Source organism: Thunnus thynnus, chromosome 6 (assembly GCF_963924715.1).
Source record: "Thunnus thynnus chromosome 6, fThuThy2.1, whole genome shotgun sequence".
Lineage (NCBI taxonomy): Eukaryota > Metazoa > Chordata > Actinopteri > Scombriformes > Scombridae > Thunnus > Thunnus thynnus.
Window position 1 is genome coordinate 17274729 of NC_089522.1, and position 13137 is coordinate 17287865.

Here is a 13137-nt window from a genome sequence, read left to right on the forward strand (position 1 = left end):
TAAGAGTCGGGATTGGTCTAGAGATGTAAGCGTGGCAGTTTGTGTCTCCAGGACCTTCAATAAGTGGATGAAGTGCAGTTTAAGCAGTTCCGACTGTTTTTTTTGGGATGTCATTTGCACCCACATAGACTACAGTCCGCTCCAACTTTGGATGGTCCTGTATAATTCTGCTGGCTATTTTCTGGACCCTCGCAACAGTACATTTTTGCCGTCTTCATCCTGATATTCTGGACTATGGAGTCTCCTATGACCACAATCATGAAGTGGGATAACATGGGAGCTGTGCTGGAACCGACTGCTATGCCAAGGGACGGCCGGGGAGAGGTTGGAGGAGTATGGGAAGGTGGAGATGCAGTGTAGTAACCAGCACCCTGGGGTTCCTTCATGGAGCTGGAGTGACTGCTGGGTGGAAAGCAGGCATCCTTCAGGGTGCCAGTCCAACTGTTTGCCCTGCAGTGTCCATAGATGGGGGAGACAGGAGGCCTCCCCTTAGTGGAGAGAAATCCTGTTCATCCAAGTTAAATCTGTTGGCCAACTGGATGTCCCGGGAATGGCATGATGGAACATGGACTTTGAACTAGAACCCTCCACTGAGTGCGATTCTCTTTCTTGCTTAAACAAACCTAAACAATAGTTTCATAGCTGTGTGTTTGAAATACTCAAAACACATAACCACAACAAGAACCCCAGCTGCACATCATGACTAAAATCATATTAAGTTGTATATTCATTTACCTGAAATGCAGTCTGTCCAAATTTTTAAATACCAAATTTCATAGATAAGTTCACATGTTTTGAGACATCTTGCAGATGAAGAAAAACAAACTCTTAGCAATAACAGCGTTGTTGTTGACCCTTATGTAGATAACATACAACTTTATTAAGAGTTAAAAATGGCCACACGGCTAATAAAATCAGGTCTTGCATCTTACAAATCAAAAAATGAATGAAAAATTCATATGCTCTCTAGACTACAAAGAACTACAACTTCATACATACCAGAGCATGTGGTATTTGATTCATCCTCATCATTGCCACAGTCATTGTCACCATCACACAGCCATCGAAGGGGGATACAGCGGTTGTTCTGACATTTGAATCGGTCAGCTGGACAGGTGTGCTGGTCTGAAGGGACAAAAAAAGAAAATATTATGAACACAACACTGTTTTTTTACAAACCAGGTTTTAATATATATATTTTTACACACCAAGCTCACTGCTTTATTAAGGCTTTCTGGATTTGATACACTATTTAGCCTGCTAAATAGATGTTTTAAGCATGTCACTTCAAATAAAGTGTAAAAATGACAATCCATCCAAGACAAATATCTCTGTCCCTGGTTCTCACTATCGCCTAATTAGGAGAAAGTTGGCCAGTGAAATTACAGTCATATTACACTGCATGGAAAGAGACAATCTTGGAAACTGCAGTTTTCGCTCTGTCAGTTCGTGTTAGCCAAGAACCTTAATGAGAATTTTGTTTATCTATGTGTTGCTGTGTAACCATGACAATGACGTGGCACACTTACGGCAGAGTTCAGGGGCCTCATCACTGTTGTCCAGACAATCGTTGTCCCCATCACACTTCCAGCGCTCTTGGATGCAGCGGTTGTTCTTGCAGGCAAACTCCCCAGACTGGCACTGTGGCGGGGGCACGTAGGTGGGATTGGCTGGAGATGAGATCAGGGTTAGGAGCAGAAACAGATGGGCCATTGAGACAAGAGCTAAGCACTGCAACACAACAAAGCTTTCTGGTGGCTAGGTCAGCTTTCATCTCTCTAAAAGTTGCAACAATATTGGTGGAGTCTCTCTGAAACCTCTCCCCAGATTTGGCAAGCACATCGTATAGTAGTTTGAAAATGGAAAGTACAGCCAAGAATTCTTTAACAGACTAAACCCCTGCTGATTAATGAAGTTTCCATTACATAACACATAGATTTTTGGTGAAACCATTGTACTGGTAAAGCTGCTAAGTACCTTTGCAGGTGACATTATCGACATCCAGGATTTGATCGTCAGCACAGCCACAGGACCTGCCATCAGGGATTGCAAGGCACAGACTGCTACAGCCTCCATTGTTGACTCGACAAGCATTGGAGCCTTTATAAAAAAAAAAAGAAGACAGACAGAATACAGTCTTTATTATACATCTCAGTATTCTTAATTGTTAAATTATACTTGACATTAGATCCTTATGAATGATATACCTTGCTGCTGGTGTGCATCATACACTCTGATCTCAAAGATGGGTGGCCTCTCATTGCGCAGTAGGGTGACTGTCTTAGTCACCTGGTCTAATTTGTAGATGCTGCCACCACGGTACTCATTCCAAAAGAGGAATTGTTTGTAATGACATAATCCAAAGGCGTGGTTAAGCTCTTGCCCCTCATACACCACCTGTTAAATAAGGAAATGGAGAGGGATCACATTTCCACATACTATCTTAGCTCCAACAAGCAGATTCTCTCAAAATGACCAAAATGTGGGAATATTTTCTCAGATTATCACCAACCTTCCGGTCAGTTGTGTTGAGGTAAACCATTTCAATACGGTCGTAATAAGCATCCACCCAGTACAGGATGCCCTGGGGTATATCCAGACTCAAGCCATTAGGCCACAACACTGTCTTGCTGGTCAGGAACACTTGGTGATGTGAACCGTCCATCCAAGCTTTCTTGATCTTTCCTCTGTTACTCTCTGTGGGATCCTCCTCCCAGTCGGTCCAGTACATCCATCTGGGAGGATGAGAACATGTATCATCACATTCAAAGGGCTTGTGAGATAAGACATTTCTGTGAGAGCCTGAGATGTCAGAATGTGGCTTTGAGTTTTGATGCTCTTTGATGGAACAAAACAAAAGGAAGGAGTATCTAAAAATCCCTTGAAAACTCACCCGTTCCAACACACACAAGCAAACATTAATGTAACAAGTGAGTTAAACAAAAATTATATTGTGGACAGCTCACATAGCTACAAGTAAAAAACCCAAAGGCCATCCCCTCCCACCCTACCAGAAGTACTAACACTGACACGCAGGTTGAACACCACTACATCAAAGAATTATAACTGGATTAACAACTTTAACATAGCATTTATGAGAAAAGAATACCCATTAAAATTACAAATACCCTCCCCTCCAGTGTCTCACCCATGCTGGGGGTCCACCACAATGGCACGTGGGTGGCTCATTTTGCCCTCAATGAGAGTCTTGCGGGTCTGAGAGGCCTTCTCCAGCCTGGCAACACTGATAGTCTTCTTAGGCCCATCATCTGTCCAGTAGAGATTACCTCCCATCCAGTCTACAGCTAGCCCCTCTACTGTGTGGATACCTGAGATAAGCAAAAGAAGCAGGTGTGAAAAAGGAACTATTAGCTGGCCAATTCAGGATAGAAAATTAAAGAGAAATAAGAAGAAAAAGAGAATTAAGTGGAAATTATATGGAATAACCTTATTTAAGTCTTTTCCTCCCTAGGTTCTTTGTAGTGGCCAGGATTTGGTTAGAGAGTAGCAATAGTTTCCAAAATCCTCTGCAAAGCTATCATTTCATTCTTACCTTCTTTTAGTATGTTGTCTCTCTCTGTGCCATCTATCTTCTGTCGGCCAATAATGTAGCTGGTAGCATCAGCAAAGTAGATGAATTCGGTGGCGGCGTGAAAATCCAGAGCTCGAGGGTTCATTAGGTTCTCAATGGGAATCATGTACTCATCAGGCACCTTAGCATTCATGTCCATGCCCCTGATGATTCCAGGACGACCTTTACCGTACACCAAGAATAACTCATGGTCTGGTTCTGGAGAGAGAAGTGATGTATAAATGTCATTACTTCTGTTAGTGATTTGGTACCCACCATCACTTTACTGACATCATCAACGATCATTACCAAAACTAATGGGAATTGATACATACTCTTGCAGGACTTGCCATCGCTGCCAAGACTGAAGCCAAAGCGACAGCGGCAGGTACGAGTCTTGTGGCTGTTGCTCAGCAAACAGATGTCAGAGCAACCTCCAGCCTTCCCAAACTGATCCAGGGCACATGCATGGCTACGCACTGAGCAAGAAGAGAGGCACACAAAAACAACAGTTATGCAATGGTACACAACTGCAACAACAGTAAATTATGGACATGGATCAGACGACAGTTTAGCAGTCAAGCTAATTGCAAGGCTGTCCCTTCTTGAGTGTGCACCTTGAGGTTGGCGCCTCTGGTGGTAAACATGCAGCGCGGCACCGCGGTCTACCCGTGTCACCACCTGGAATTCTGAGCTGTTGAAACGGTTCACTCGGATCACACTGGTCTTGGGGTTGAGGTTGCCTTCATCTGAGTTAGTGGCGTACAGGTAGTTTTCAAATACAGTAAGTCCATATAGATGCTCAATCTGAAATACAATGAGACAATAAAGCAGCAGAATTAATACGTTGTCTTGAGTTTGCTGTTGAAACTACTGACATTAGTAAAACAGCTCATGGTGCATGACTAATGGCTTGTGTGATATTGTTTGTGTACATGTTTCTATCTTGAACACTGCCTGGCAAATTCTGCATAATGAAACTTTCCTATCAAACTATTTATCAGTATAAAACAGATTTTGACAGGTTCTAAAAATGTGAATAAATCTGATAGCCAGAGAGAGACAGACAAACATGGACACAAAGACAGACAGAGACATAAAGAGAGAGTTTGTGTAAACTTGGCACAGAGCAGCATAATGGCTCCACTTCCCATCTGCTGTTTAACAGAGAGGCTTTACTTTTGTAAGTCTATTCTGTGCAGCTCTCCTCCTCTGTCAAAAAAGATGCATGGGTTGTAACATATTTCCAGCCCACCCCAATCCCCACACCAACCCCTATCTCTCACACATGCCGCCACCACCACCCAACTTCCTTCCACCACTGCAGTCCTGATTTCATTAAGATCATTATTCCACTATAAGTTTGAGCCAAGCTTTGCTAGGGCCGCCAGACTAATACGTTTAGAGAGGCAATCGCCAAGAACATCACACACTCTTTAAGTAATATCAATCAAAGCAATAAAAAGGACTCATCCCCTGGAGAGGCAGACTCTCTTTGCCTAGATACACAGGAGATAACTGGAAAACAGTACTGTCATGAAAGATAATGAGATTAAATCCATGATGATACAGATTAGGAAAACAGACATCTTGTATTATCAAAGGGAAGATTGAAAACTGGATAGGGAGTCTGGGCTATTGCTGTTCAGTAAAGTTCAACATTTTAAAAGAATGCTGAATCAGAAGTCTTAAGTGCATCTGTGTGTGTTCAGATGATGTAGTCGGTGTTTTTGTGTGCTTCCATCCTTCAAATCTCACCAGCAGGCCCTGGATGATGGTGTGTCTGTTCTTGCCCTCATAATCAACCACTTCAATGTAGTCCAGGTAAGCATCAGCCCAGTAAACCAACCGGTTGACAAGGTCCAAGGTGATACCATGGGGGAAGACGATCTTACTGTCCACCAGCTTAGTGCGGTTCTGACCATCCATGTCACAGCGCTCCACCCTTGGCGTGGACCCATAGTCTGTGAAGAACACTTTGCTGTAGTAGAAGAAGAAAAGCAAAAAGGATGGGGAGGTTAAGTTAAAGATGGGGAGACAAAAAAGGGAATTTCATTAACAAGAGGAAATGATGTGACCTAAGACACTGGATAACTCTGCTTCGACATTCATATATGACTTTTGTTTAACATCACAAGTTATCACAATTGAGCAATCTGTATTACTCTCAGTCATTGATTTAAAAGTTCTTTCCAGGACAATAAAAATAGAGAAGTGATACTTGGCAAAAGGAACCACATCACATTCAAGATTTTCATTTGTCAGGAACCTGAAACAGCCGTCAAGCAAGTGTCTATGTGGCACACAAGTATCTGTCTAGGTTTCCATCTGGAGGAAGTGCTTTGATTTTTGACTGCCTGCTTGGTCAGCACGTTGTCTGATCATAAGACAGCATTTTCCTCTCAAGTGTTGCTAAAACAGTATTGAGGATAGTGTTAGGTCAAGAAGAGTGGAGAGAAGTACAGACCCCATGGCCGGATCCAAGGCGATGCCTTTAGGGTTGTACAGCTCTTGGTCCAGCAGGGTCACACATGTCTGGCCATTCTTGTTGCAGACAAACACCCAGTCATCCACGTCATCCACAAAGTAGAAGTTTCCGGTCAGCCAGTCGATAGCCATCTGTTCCACATCTGAGGGATGCAGAGGAGAGCAGAGAACAGAAAACAAAACAGAACCATTAAGAAAACAGAACCTCCTGCGAGTACAGTCATATAAATCTTGTAATCTGTAAATGTACTAGCACAGTTTCAAAACCTCTCATTTTATGATGCCATGTCCCTCTCCTCAAGAGTGCTCACTCTCTTAAAAAACAAAATAATAGTACTGAATTAATGACATGTCATGTTCCTGCACTTCTGGGTCTGACAAGTTGTCCATTAGGGTTAGGGTTAGCAATACACTTGTTTTTGATTAAGGCAAACAGAGCATGGGAGAGGGAAAGAAACACAAAAAGGGACAGATAAAGAGTGACAGGTGAAGACTTTCCTTTTAGATGAGTTAAGGATATACTGTTTTATGAAATTCTTAAATATGCATGACTCACTTATTGTAAATTCTAAAGAAAACTATGAACAGAAAGTCAGTCGAAGCAATATTCCAAAAGATATTCTCTCATTCTTGTTGTTTTGATGAAGGTGGTGGTGGAGAGGGAAGTCGAACACAGAGGTCCTAAATCTCCTATTTAACTGCTGAATTCGGTTGAGATTTGGTGACTTCAAACATCATAGTATATGATTCATATCATCTGTATACTCAGACCATTTCTTGACCCATTCTGCTCTGTATGGAGGTATCTGTATTAGCTGTGTTTCTTCACTTATTTATTCAGGTTTTATTCAGGCAGCATAGAAACATAAATCATAAAGCTCTGTCATTTTAGGGGTTGACTTGAATATCACTCAAAGTGACATAAAATGACCCTTTCACAAAGGGACCTGACATTTTGTAACTCTGTAACATTTTGCTTACAAAGTCAAACTAGTAAGAGATAGAAAGAGGAACCTTTACAGATTGAGACTTTGTCTCAGCTATGGATGTGTAAAGTGCTACATTGGCACTGGAAACGGTTTCTGAAAACTCTGTCCTGTATGAGAGAGGCTGCGCAACTCCCAGACTACAGGGAGACCCAGCTGTGGGCAGGGAGGGAACTTTAAGATGCACTGCCTCCCATACAGTTTTGTGTTTTAACAGCTGCCACCATGCTTCCTTTCAAAGCAGAGCACTACACATGCACATAGGCTCACTACTCACACATACAGTATCAAAATGACCATAGTTATCTGTCCAGTTAATCCAAGGGACAACTTTGATGGTGTCACAGGGGTATAATACCATCGACAGTGAGCCTGACAAAGGCTTTGACCATTCATAAAAGAAAACATCTGCACTGGATTCCCCAACAATGGCAATCATGCTGCTCAGAGCCAAAGCAATTTCCACAACAGAACATACACACATCTGGCCCCAATGTAAAAACCGCCCACCCTACCTAACAAACATACACAGAGCTTCAAAAGACCTGCCCCACATGGGACTTACACTATGCTTGGTATACAATATAAGCAGAGTTGAGGAGAAAATAAGCAACCATGGGGCTGGGGTTGCAGCTGTGGTTGGGAAAGAAAGATTGAAAGATACTGCTGGTTAAATAAATTTATATCAAGTTCTGGTACATATCCAAGCTGGAAGTAATTTATTGACAGTCTGCAATGGTAGTGGCCATCTCATCTCTAAAAGGGAGGTAACTGTAAATACATGAGCTAATAAAAAAATACTCAAAACACCAGAGGGAGGGAGTACAAAGCAGTCCAAGATGTTTCATAAGATCAGAACAAAGATTCTGACAACGGGCAACGTTTGTCATGGAGCTACGAGGGATAGTGATACTCCCATTGGTATCAGTTCTAAACCCATACTCTTCTAAAGAATTCCAGCTGGAAGTCTGGCTGCACAAGGCATTGATTAGACTCATATACAGAGTAGAGAGCCTGTTATGCAACCTGGGGACTATTGGGTTGTGTAACAACCTACAACTAGTGGACCCCCTATCCAGAGAGCCAGTCAGTCTGTTGACATTCTCACTTATTCAGCTTCTGGTAAGTGAAACGCTTGCTGGGAAACTGAATGAACTCCTCCCTTTCTCCTCATCTAACCACCCTGACCTTGCAACCCTTGTCACTTCCTGCCCTTAACACCTACCAGCTCACACTACTCTGAAGAAAAACTTTACAAACCGAGGGGGTCTTACTGGTAACAACAAACGCACTTTCCACCCAAGTAGCATAAGTTATCACATACAGGGCAACAGCCTATTTAGTCCTTCAAACTAGTCACACACTGGCGCCTAGATTCTAGAGGACCACTACAGAATTTGTACTTGAATGTGATTTCCTCTATTTACATGTCAGTACAAATATTCCTCTATTTACATGTTGGTGCAAAGGAGAAAAGACTCGTCATCATGCTGCTCCTATAATCCCCCCCTGTGCCGAGAAGATCCTATTAATCTGCGCAAAAACCTCTCTGACCTCTGAAGAGCACAGTTATGGAGTTCAGCGATTATGATTTTCCATAAGAACCTGACATATGACCTCTATTTAAAAGGCTATAATTCCTAACAGACATGCCACTGGCAAATCCCCCACTGCGGAAAGTGAGAAACATAGGTTACTGGTTGGATAGGAAAGCCTGACATGATTCTACCCATGACAAAGAAAAGAAAGAAAGAAAAAGAGAATAAGAGATATTGGACAAGGTCCTTTAGGTAGGATGGGATGTGCTCTTTGGATGTGGCTGAGAGAATATTGTAGGACATGGGAAGGCTTTGTTTTAACTAGAAGTATATTAACATCTAGTGAAAAAGAAGAATGCCATTCAGATTTTTACAAGACAAGATGTTTTAAATAATTCTCCCCCCTGAAACTATAACTTTACAATCAGAACTTGACACCTATTTACAAAGACTTTCTATGCACTGATATATTCTGAAAAAAAGATGCCTTAAGAACAAAGGATAGGAACAGAGTGGTAGGAGGACTGAATGACGGACAGAGGGACAAAGGGTAATGTGCTGGTCCCTGCTGTGGAGTTCTGCTCAAAGGGTGGAGAGGATGGAATTGGGTAGAATCTGCTCCCCTTTTATCTTCCCAGTCCGGGAATCACACATGCAGCTAGAGCAGGCCACATCTGGAACCTTTGCCTACTTATCTGCCCTGCTCTCTAAAGCTCACAGAAGCTATAAATCACCTTGTTTGTGTGAACCCTGCTCCAAAGCCCCTGCCTCCACAGCTCCATCCATATCCGTCTAATGCATCACCAAGTCTGTCCACCATACCTTTAGGAGTGCACCTGAGCCCTTCTTGTTATAAAACACTGAATAGAACTGACAAAGAGCTGATGTTGATGCCAATTATACTTCTTTTGAAAGTTTACTTTCAAGCAAAGAAAAGGCATATGGATTAATCATGAAGGATGCTAAATTCACACGGGTCAAACATTTTACAGCAAAAGACAATGAGGGAAACAGTATATACACTGAGTGGCCTCTTGACTCAGCTGAGGTCCACAACAGGTCACAATTTAGGGAGGGTTTTTGCTGTCTTATTGCATCTGACAGCCCAGACTGATGTAACAAAGAAAAATGTGGAGTCATAGCCAAAGTGCAAAGAGAGCCTCTTGCTCATTTGCTCCCCGAGTGACTTAGGACAGCCAAAACCCACTAACAGACCTGAATGGACCCACATTGCCCAGGTTTCCCCACAGGGTTTTTTAGTGGAGGTACGCCAACATTTAGCTAACAAAAGGCTCTACATTTTGGGAGGTATATTTTTTTGCTTTTTTGACACGAGTTAGATGAGAAGATTAAAACCAGTAGAACCCTCATGTTTACATGCTAAATATGAAGCTACCACCAGCAGCTGGCTAACTTGGCTTAGCACAAAGACTGGAAATGGGAAATTGCTGTCAGTTTCCAAAGGTAATAAATCCACCTACCAACACCTCAAGTTTACTGATTAACATGTTATATCTCATTTTTTTTAATCCACACACACAAAAAGTGTAAAGATGACAAATGTGTCAGACTATTTCTTGGTACGGACCAGTTGCCAGGTAACCACCAGAGACTACTGGAAGTTACTGGTCCCGACCAAATGTACAGACATGAGAGTGCTATCAGTCTTCTCATCTTGGGAAAACCCTGACTGCACATTACAGCACAGAGGAAAATCAACTGATAATATGTCTCAGACATAGCTCACTGCAAAGTCATCTCCTAAATTTAATGGAAAGTCATCTAATTGTTTTTTCCAAACAGCACTTTCTGATATCGACATTATATTAGATAGAATCTAAATTCTGGTTTTACTGAAATAAGCTTATTGCAGCATCAAAGAGAGAAAAAGAGTAATAAAGATGATACATTTAGCAACTGCAACAGCTTAATGAAAATAATACAGCAACTAAATTTAGAAAGAGACTCTTATTTACAGGTTGAGTTAAGATGTACAAAGGTACGATGCAAGCTATTCAAATTCTATATACACAAATGGGACAGTACACAGAAATAAGCCAAAAAATCTTAAATCTCAATTCATAAAAGGTAATGTGTCACTAAGTACTGGGTGCATGAGTCAAAGGTATTTAAGTCGCTGTCTGTGTGTGTGTGTGTGTGTCTGAGCCTCAGCTAAGAGTGTGTTTAAGTGACCTGACTGGACAGGACCTGAGACTGCTGGAGGAATGTAGGGGCTGTTCAGGCTGACATAACCCAACAGAGGAATGTAAATACCATCTGCATGACCACTCGCATACAGACACACACACCTCCAGGGTACAGCAAATCACTACCTTCCCTCTTTCCCTCTTATTTTATTATTCCCGTGTCCCTTTTGCTTCTATCTTTCTCTCAGAGTCCCTCTCACTTCCACCCCTTGCCCCTATGTATCAGACCACTTAACGGAGTGGTGAATCAAAAAGCCACAGCAGCGAGCCAACAACAACGAGGGCAAGGTGGGATATGGGCCACTCATGAGAGTGCAGTGAATCAACTGTAAAAAACGCATTTTAGGACGCCAGGGTTCACTGAGTCTCCAAACCTCGCCTCTGCCGCTGCTGTCAGCAGTGACAGCAGTTACACAAGCTTCATTTGAAGTGGATATGAGCCAAGGCAACTCTAATCATGTCACAGGTTTCGTGTCCCACATTTCAGGGTCTACACACCCAGCTTCTCCACTTGTTTTCTTCACGTCTGCTGTTCTATGCCTAGGGCTCATTCTCAAGGGAACGCTTCCCATGCGCACACACGCACGCACAAACCCACACCCTTGCTTTCATGTTTTGTCTACATTTCTGCCCCCATTCTTAGAGAGTAACGGCTCTGTCAGCCAGGCAAATAAAAACAAACCCTGTCAGGCTCATAATCAGAAATAATTCATGTTAGCATTATATGAGTAAGTCTCTCAAAGGGAAGTGTCCACATGCTGTGTATGTTAGTCTGTGTGTGTGTCTGGATGTTACCCAATAGATGAGTCTGTGAGTTAAGACAAAGCCTATGGCTATGAGGACATTCCCTCTACAGGCTAGACATTTCACTTGTCATTGTTTATCAGTTGTAGTCTGTACTGTGTCCTCCTACGCACACCCAAACATACGCTATCTTCTCCAAGACCATCCAGAACATTCTGTATTTGGGAGGATTTGTGAAGGCAGACAGGACTTTTATGGGAAAACCTAATGCCAAATGTCATCATATCAAAAATCAATGACAGGAGGTGGGATACAACTGATTACACTGAAATGCATAAAACAAGAGCAGTAGAATTCATTATTCATTATTCACTTCCAAGCTTCTGAATAGTCATGTACATAAAGTACATAAATCAAGCTACAAAGTAGGTTACTAAAGCAGAAAATAATGTGAATACTACTTATAGAAACAAAAAGCTGATTAATTTCTGTTACAGTTAGAAGTGATTTCCCTCATTTTTGTCAATTAAACTATTACTCACGGTGCAGGGTGATGGAGATGTTGATGGTGCGGATGTTAGTGACAGTCTTGAGGTCAGGGATACTGGCACACTTCAGCTGTGTGGCTGCAGGGGTGTCACCAACATCTATCCAGCAGACGGTCTCCTCAGCATAGATGAAGTCCATAGCCATAGTCTGCTTGGTGGCAATGGAGGGCAGCCGGGACGTGGAGCCACCCAGAGAGGTGCAGCGGATGTCATGGAGGTTAGCGATCAGCAGCATAGGCAGACGATCCACGGGCTCTGGGGATGGAGATCAGGTAGGCACAGCGGAGGGAAGGGGAAAAAGAGGACAACATGAGGGAGAGAGGACATAAAAGGGTCTTCTGCTGCCCTGTTTGTGTGTGTATTCTCACCATTTTTGGCTTTGCAGGAGCGGTTGTCTGGCTGCAGCAGGTAGCCCTCCACACAGCTGCAGGTGTAGGAGCCCTCAGTGTTTGTGCATGTCTGACTGCAGGTGCCATAAACATTGCACTCATTGAAATCTACCAGGAGAAGAACACAACAGTGCATTAACAGACACAGTCAGTGATGAAATATGTTTAGGTTGTACAGTATCATTGCACATCTTGATGCATTAGTATACTTCACAAAATTTCTTCTACCTCGAGGCAAGTGGTTTAATTAACAAAGATTTCTAATCTTCTCTCCATGCTGCCTCATGCAAATTCTAGTCAGCAAGCAGTAATCAGATGATAGTTTAGTTTTACTTTGGCGAGGTTAGAATAAATGTGCCAAATCACCCACTCACCTTTACATGCCTTTCCATCTGCGGCGACCTCATAGCCGTTGCTACAGTAGCACTTAGGCCCATCATGAGTCACAGCACAGTGAAAGTGGCACCCATGAGAGACACAGGCTGGTGCTTGCTCTGAAACAGAGAGAAAAATAGAGATACAGAGAACATTAAACATTGTGGAGGTTAACATGTACTTCAGAGGCCTCGATTTTGAGGGCTGACTATCCTGGATAACAATAGAGGCTAAATGAAGCCTGTTTAAAGGCCCCATGAAATGAAAAATACATGTTCCCTGTTTTAATCCC

At 42.6% G+C, this 13137-nt stretch overlaps 1 protein-coding gene across 1 annotated transcript in view; it reads right to left on the reverse strand.

Moving 5' to 3' along the window:
* Positions 1-13137, reverse strand: part of lrp1ab (low density lipoprotein receptor-related protein 1Ab) — a 90838-nt gene that overhangs the window by 41642 nt on the left and 36059 nt on the right. Inside the window, exons 4-17 of the mRNA XM_067592237.1 lie at positions 12845-12964; positions 12450-12578; positions 12076-12336; positions 6039-6201; positions 5330-5552; positions 4189-4378; positions 3907-4050; positions 3554-3790; positions 3149-3329; positions 2513-2735; positions 2208-2397; positions 1978-2100; positions 1530-1670; positions 1000-1125 (exon numbers count right to left, since the gene is read on the reverse strand). Of these exons, the coding sequence (XP_067448338.1) occupies positions 1000-1125; positions 1530-1670; positions 1978-2100; positions 2208-2397; positions 2513-2735; positions 3149-3329; positions 3554-3790; positions 3907-4050; positions 4189-4378; positions 5330-5552; positions 6039-6201; positions 12076-12336; positions 12450-12578; positions 12845-12964 (2451 nt within the window). The remainder of the gene's footprint in view (positions 1-999; positions 1126-1529; positions 1671-1977; positions 2101-2207; positions 2398-2512; positions 2736-3148; positions 3330-3553; positions 3791-3906; positions 4051-4188; positions 4379-5329; positions 5553-6038; positions 6202-12075; positions 12337-12449; positions 12579-12844; positions 12965-13137) is intronic.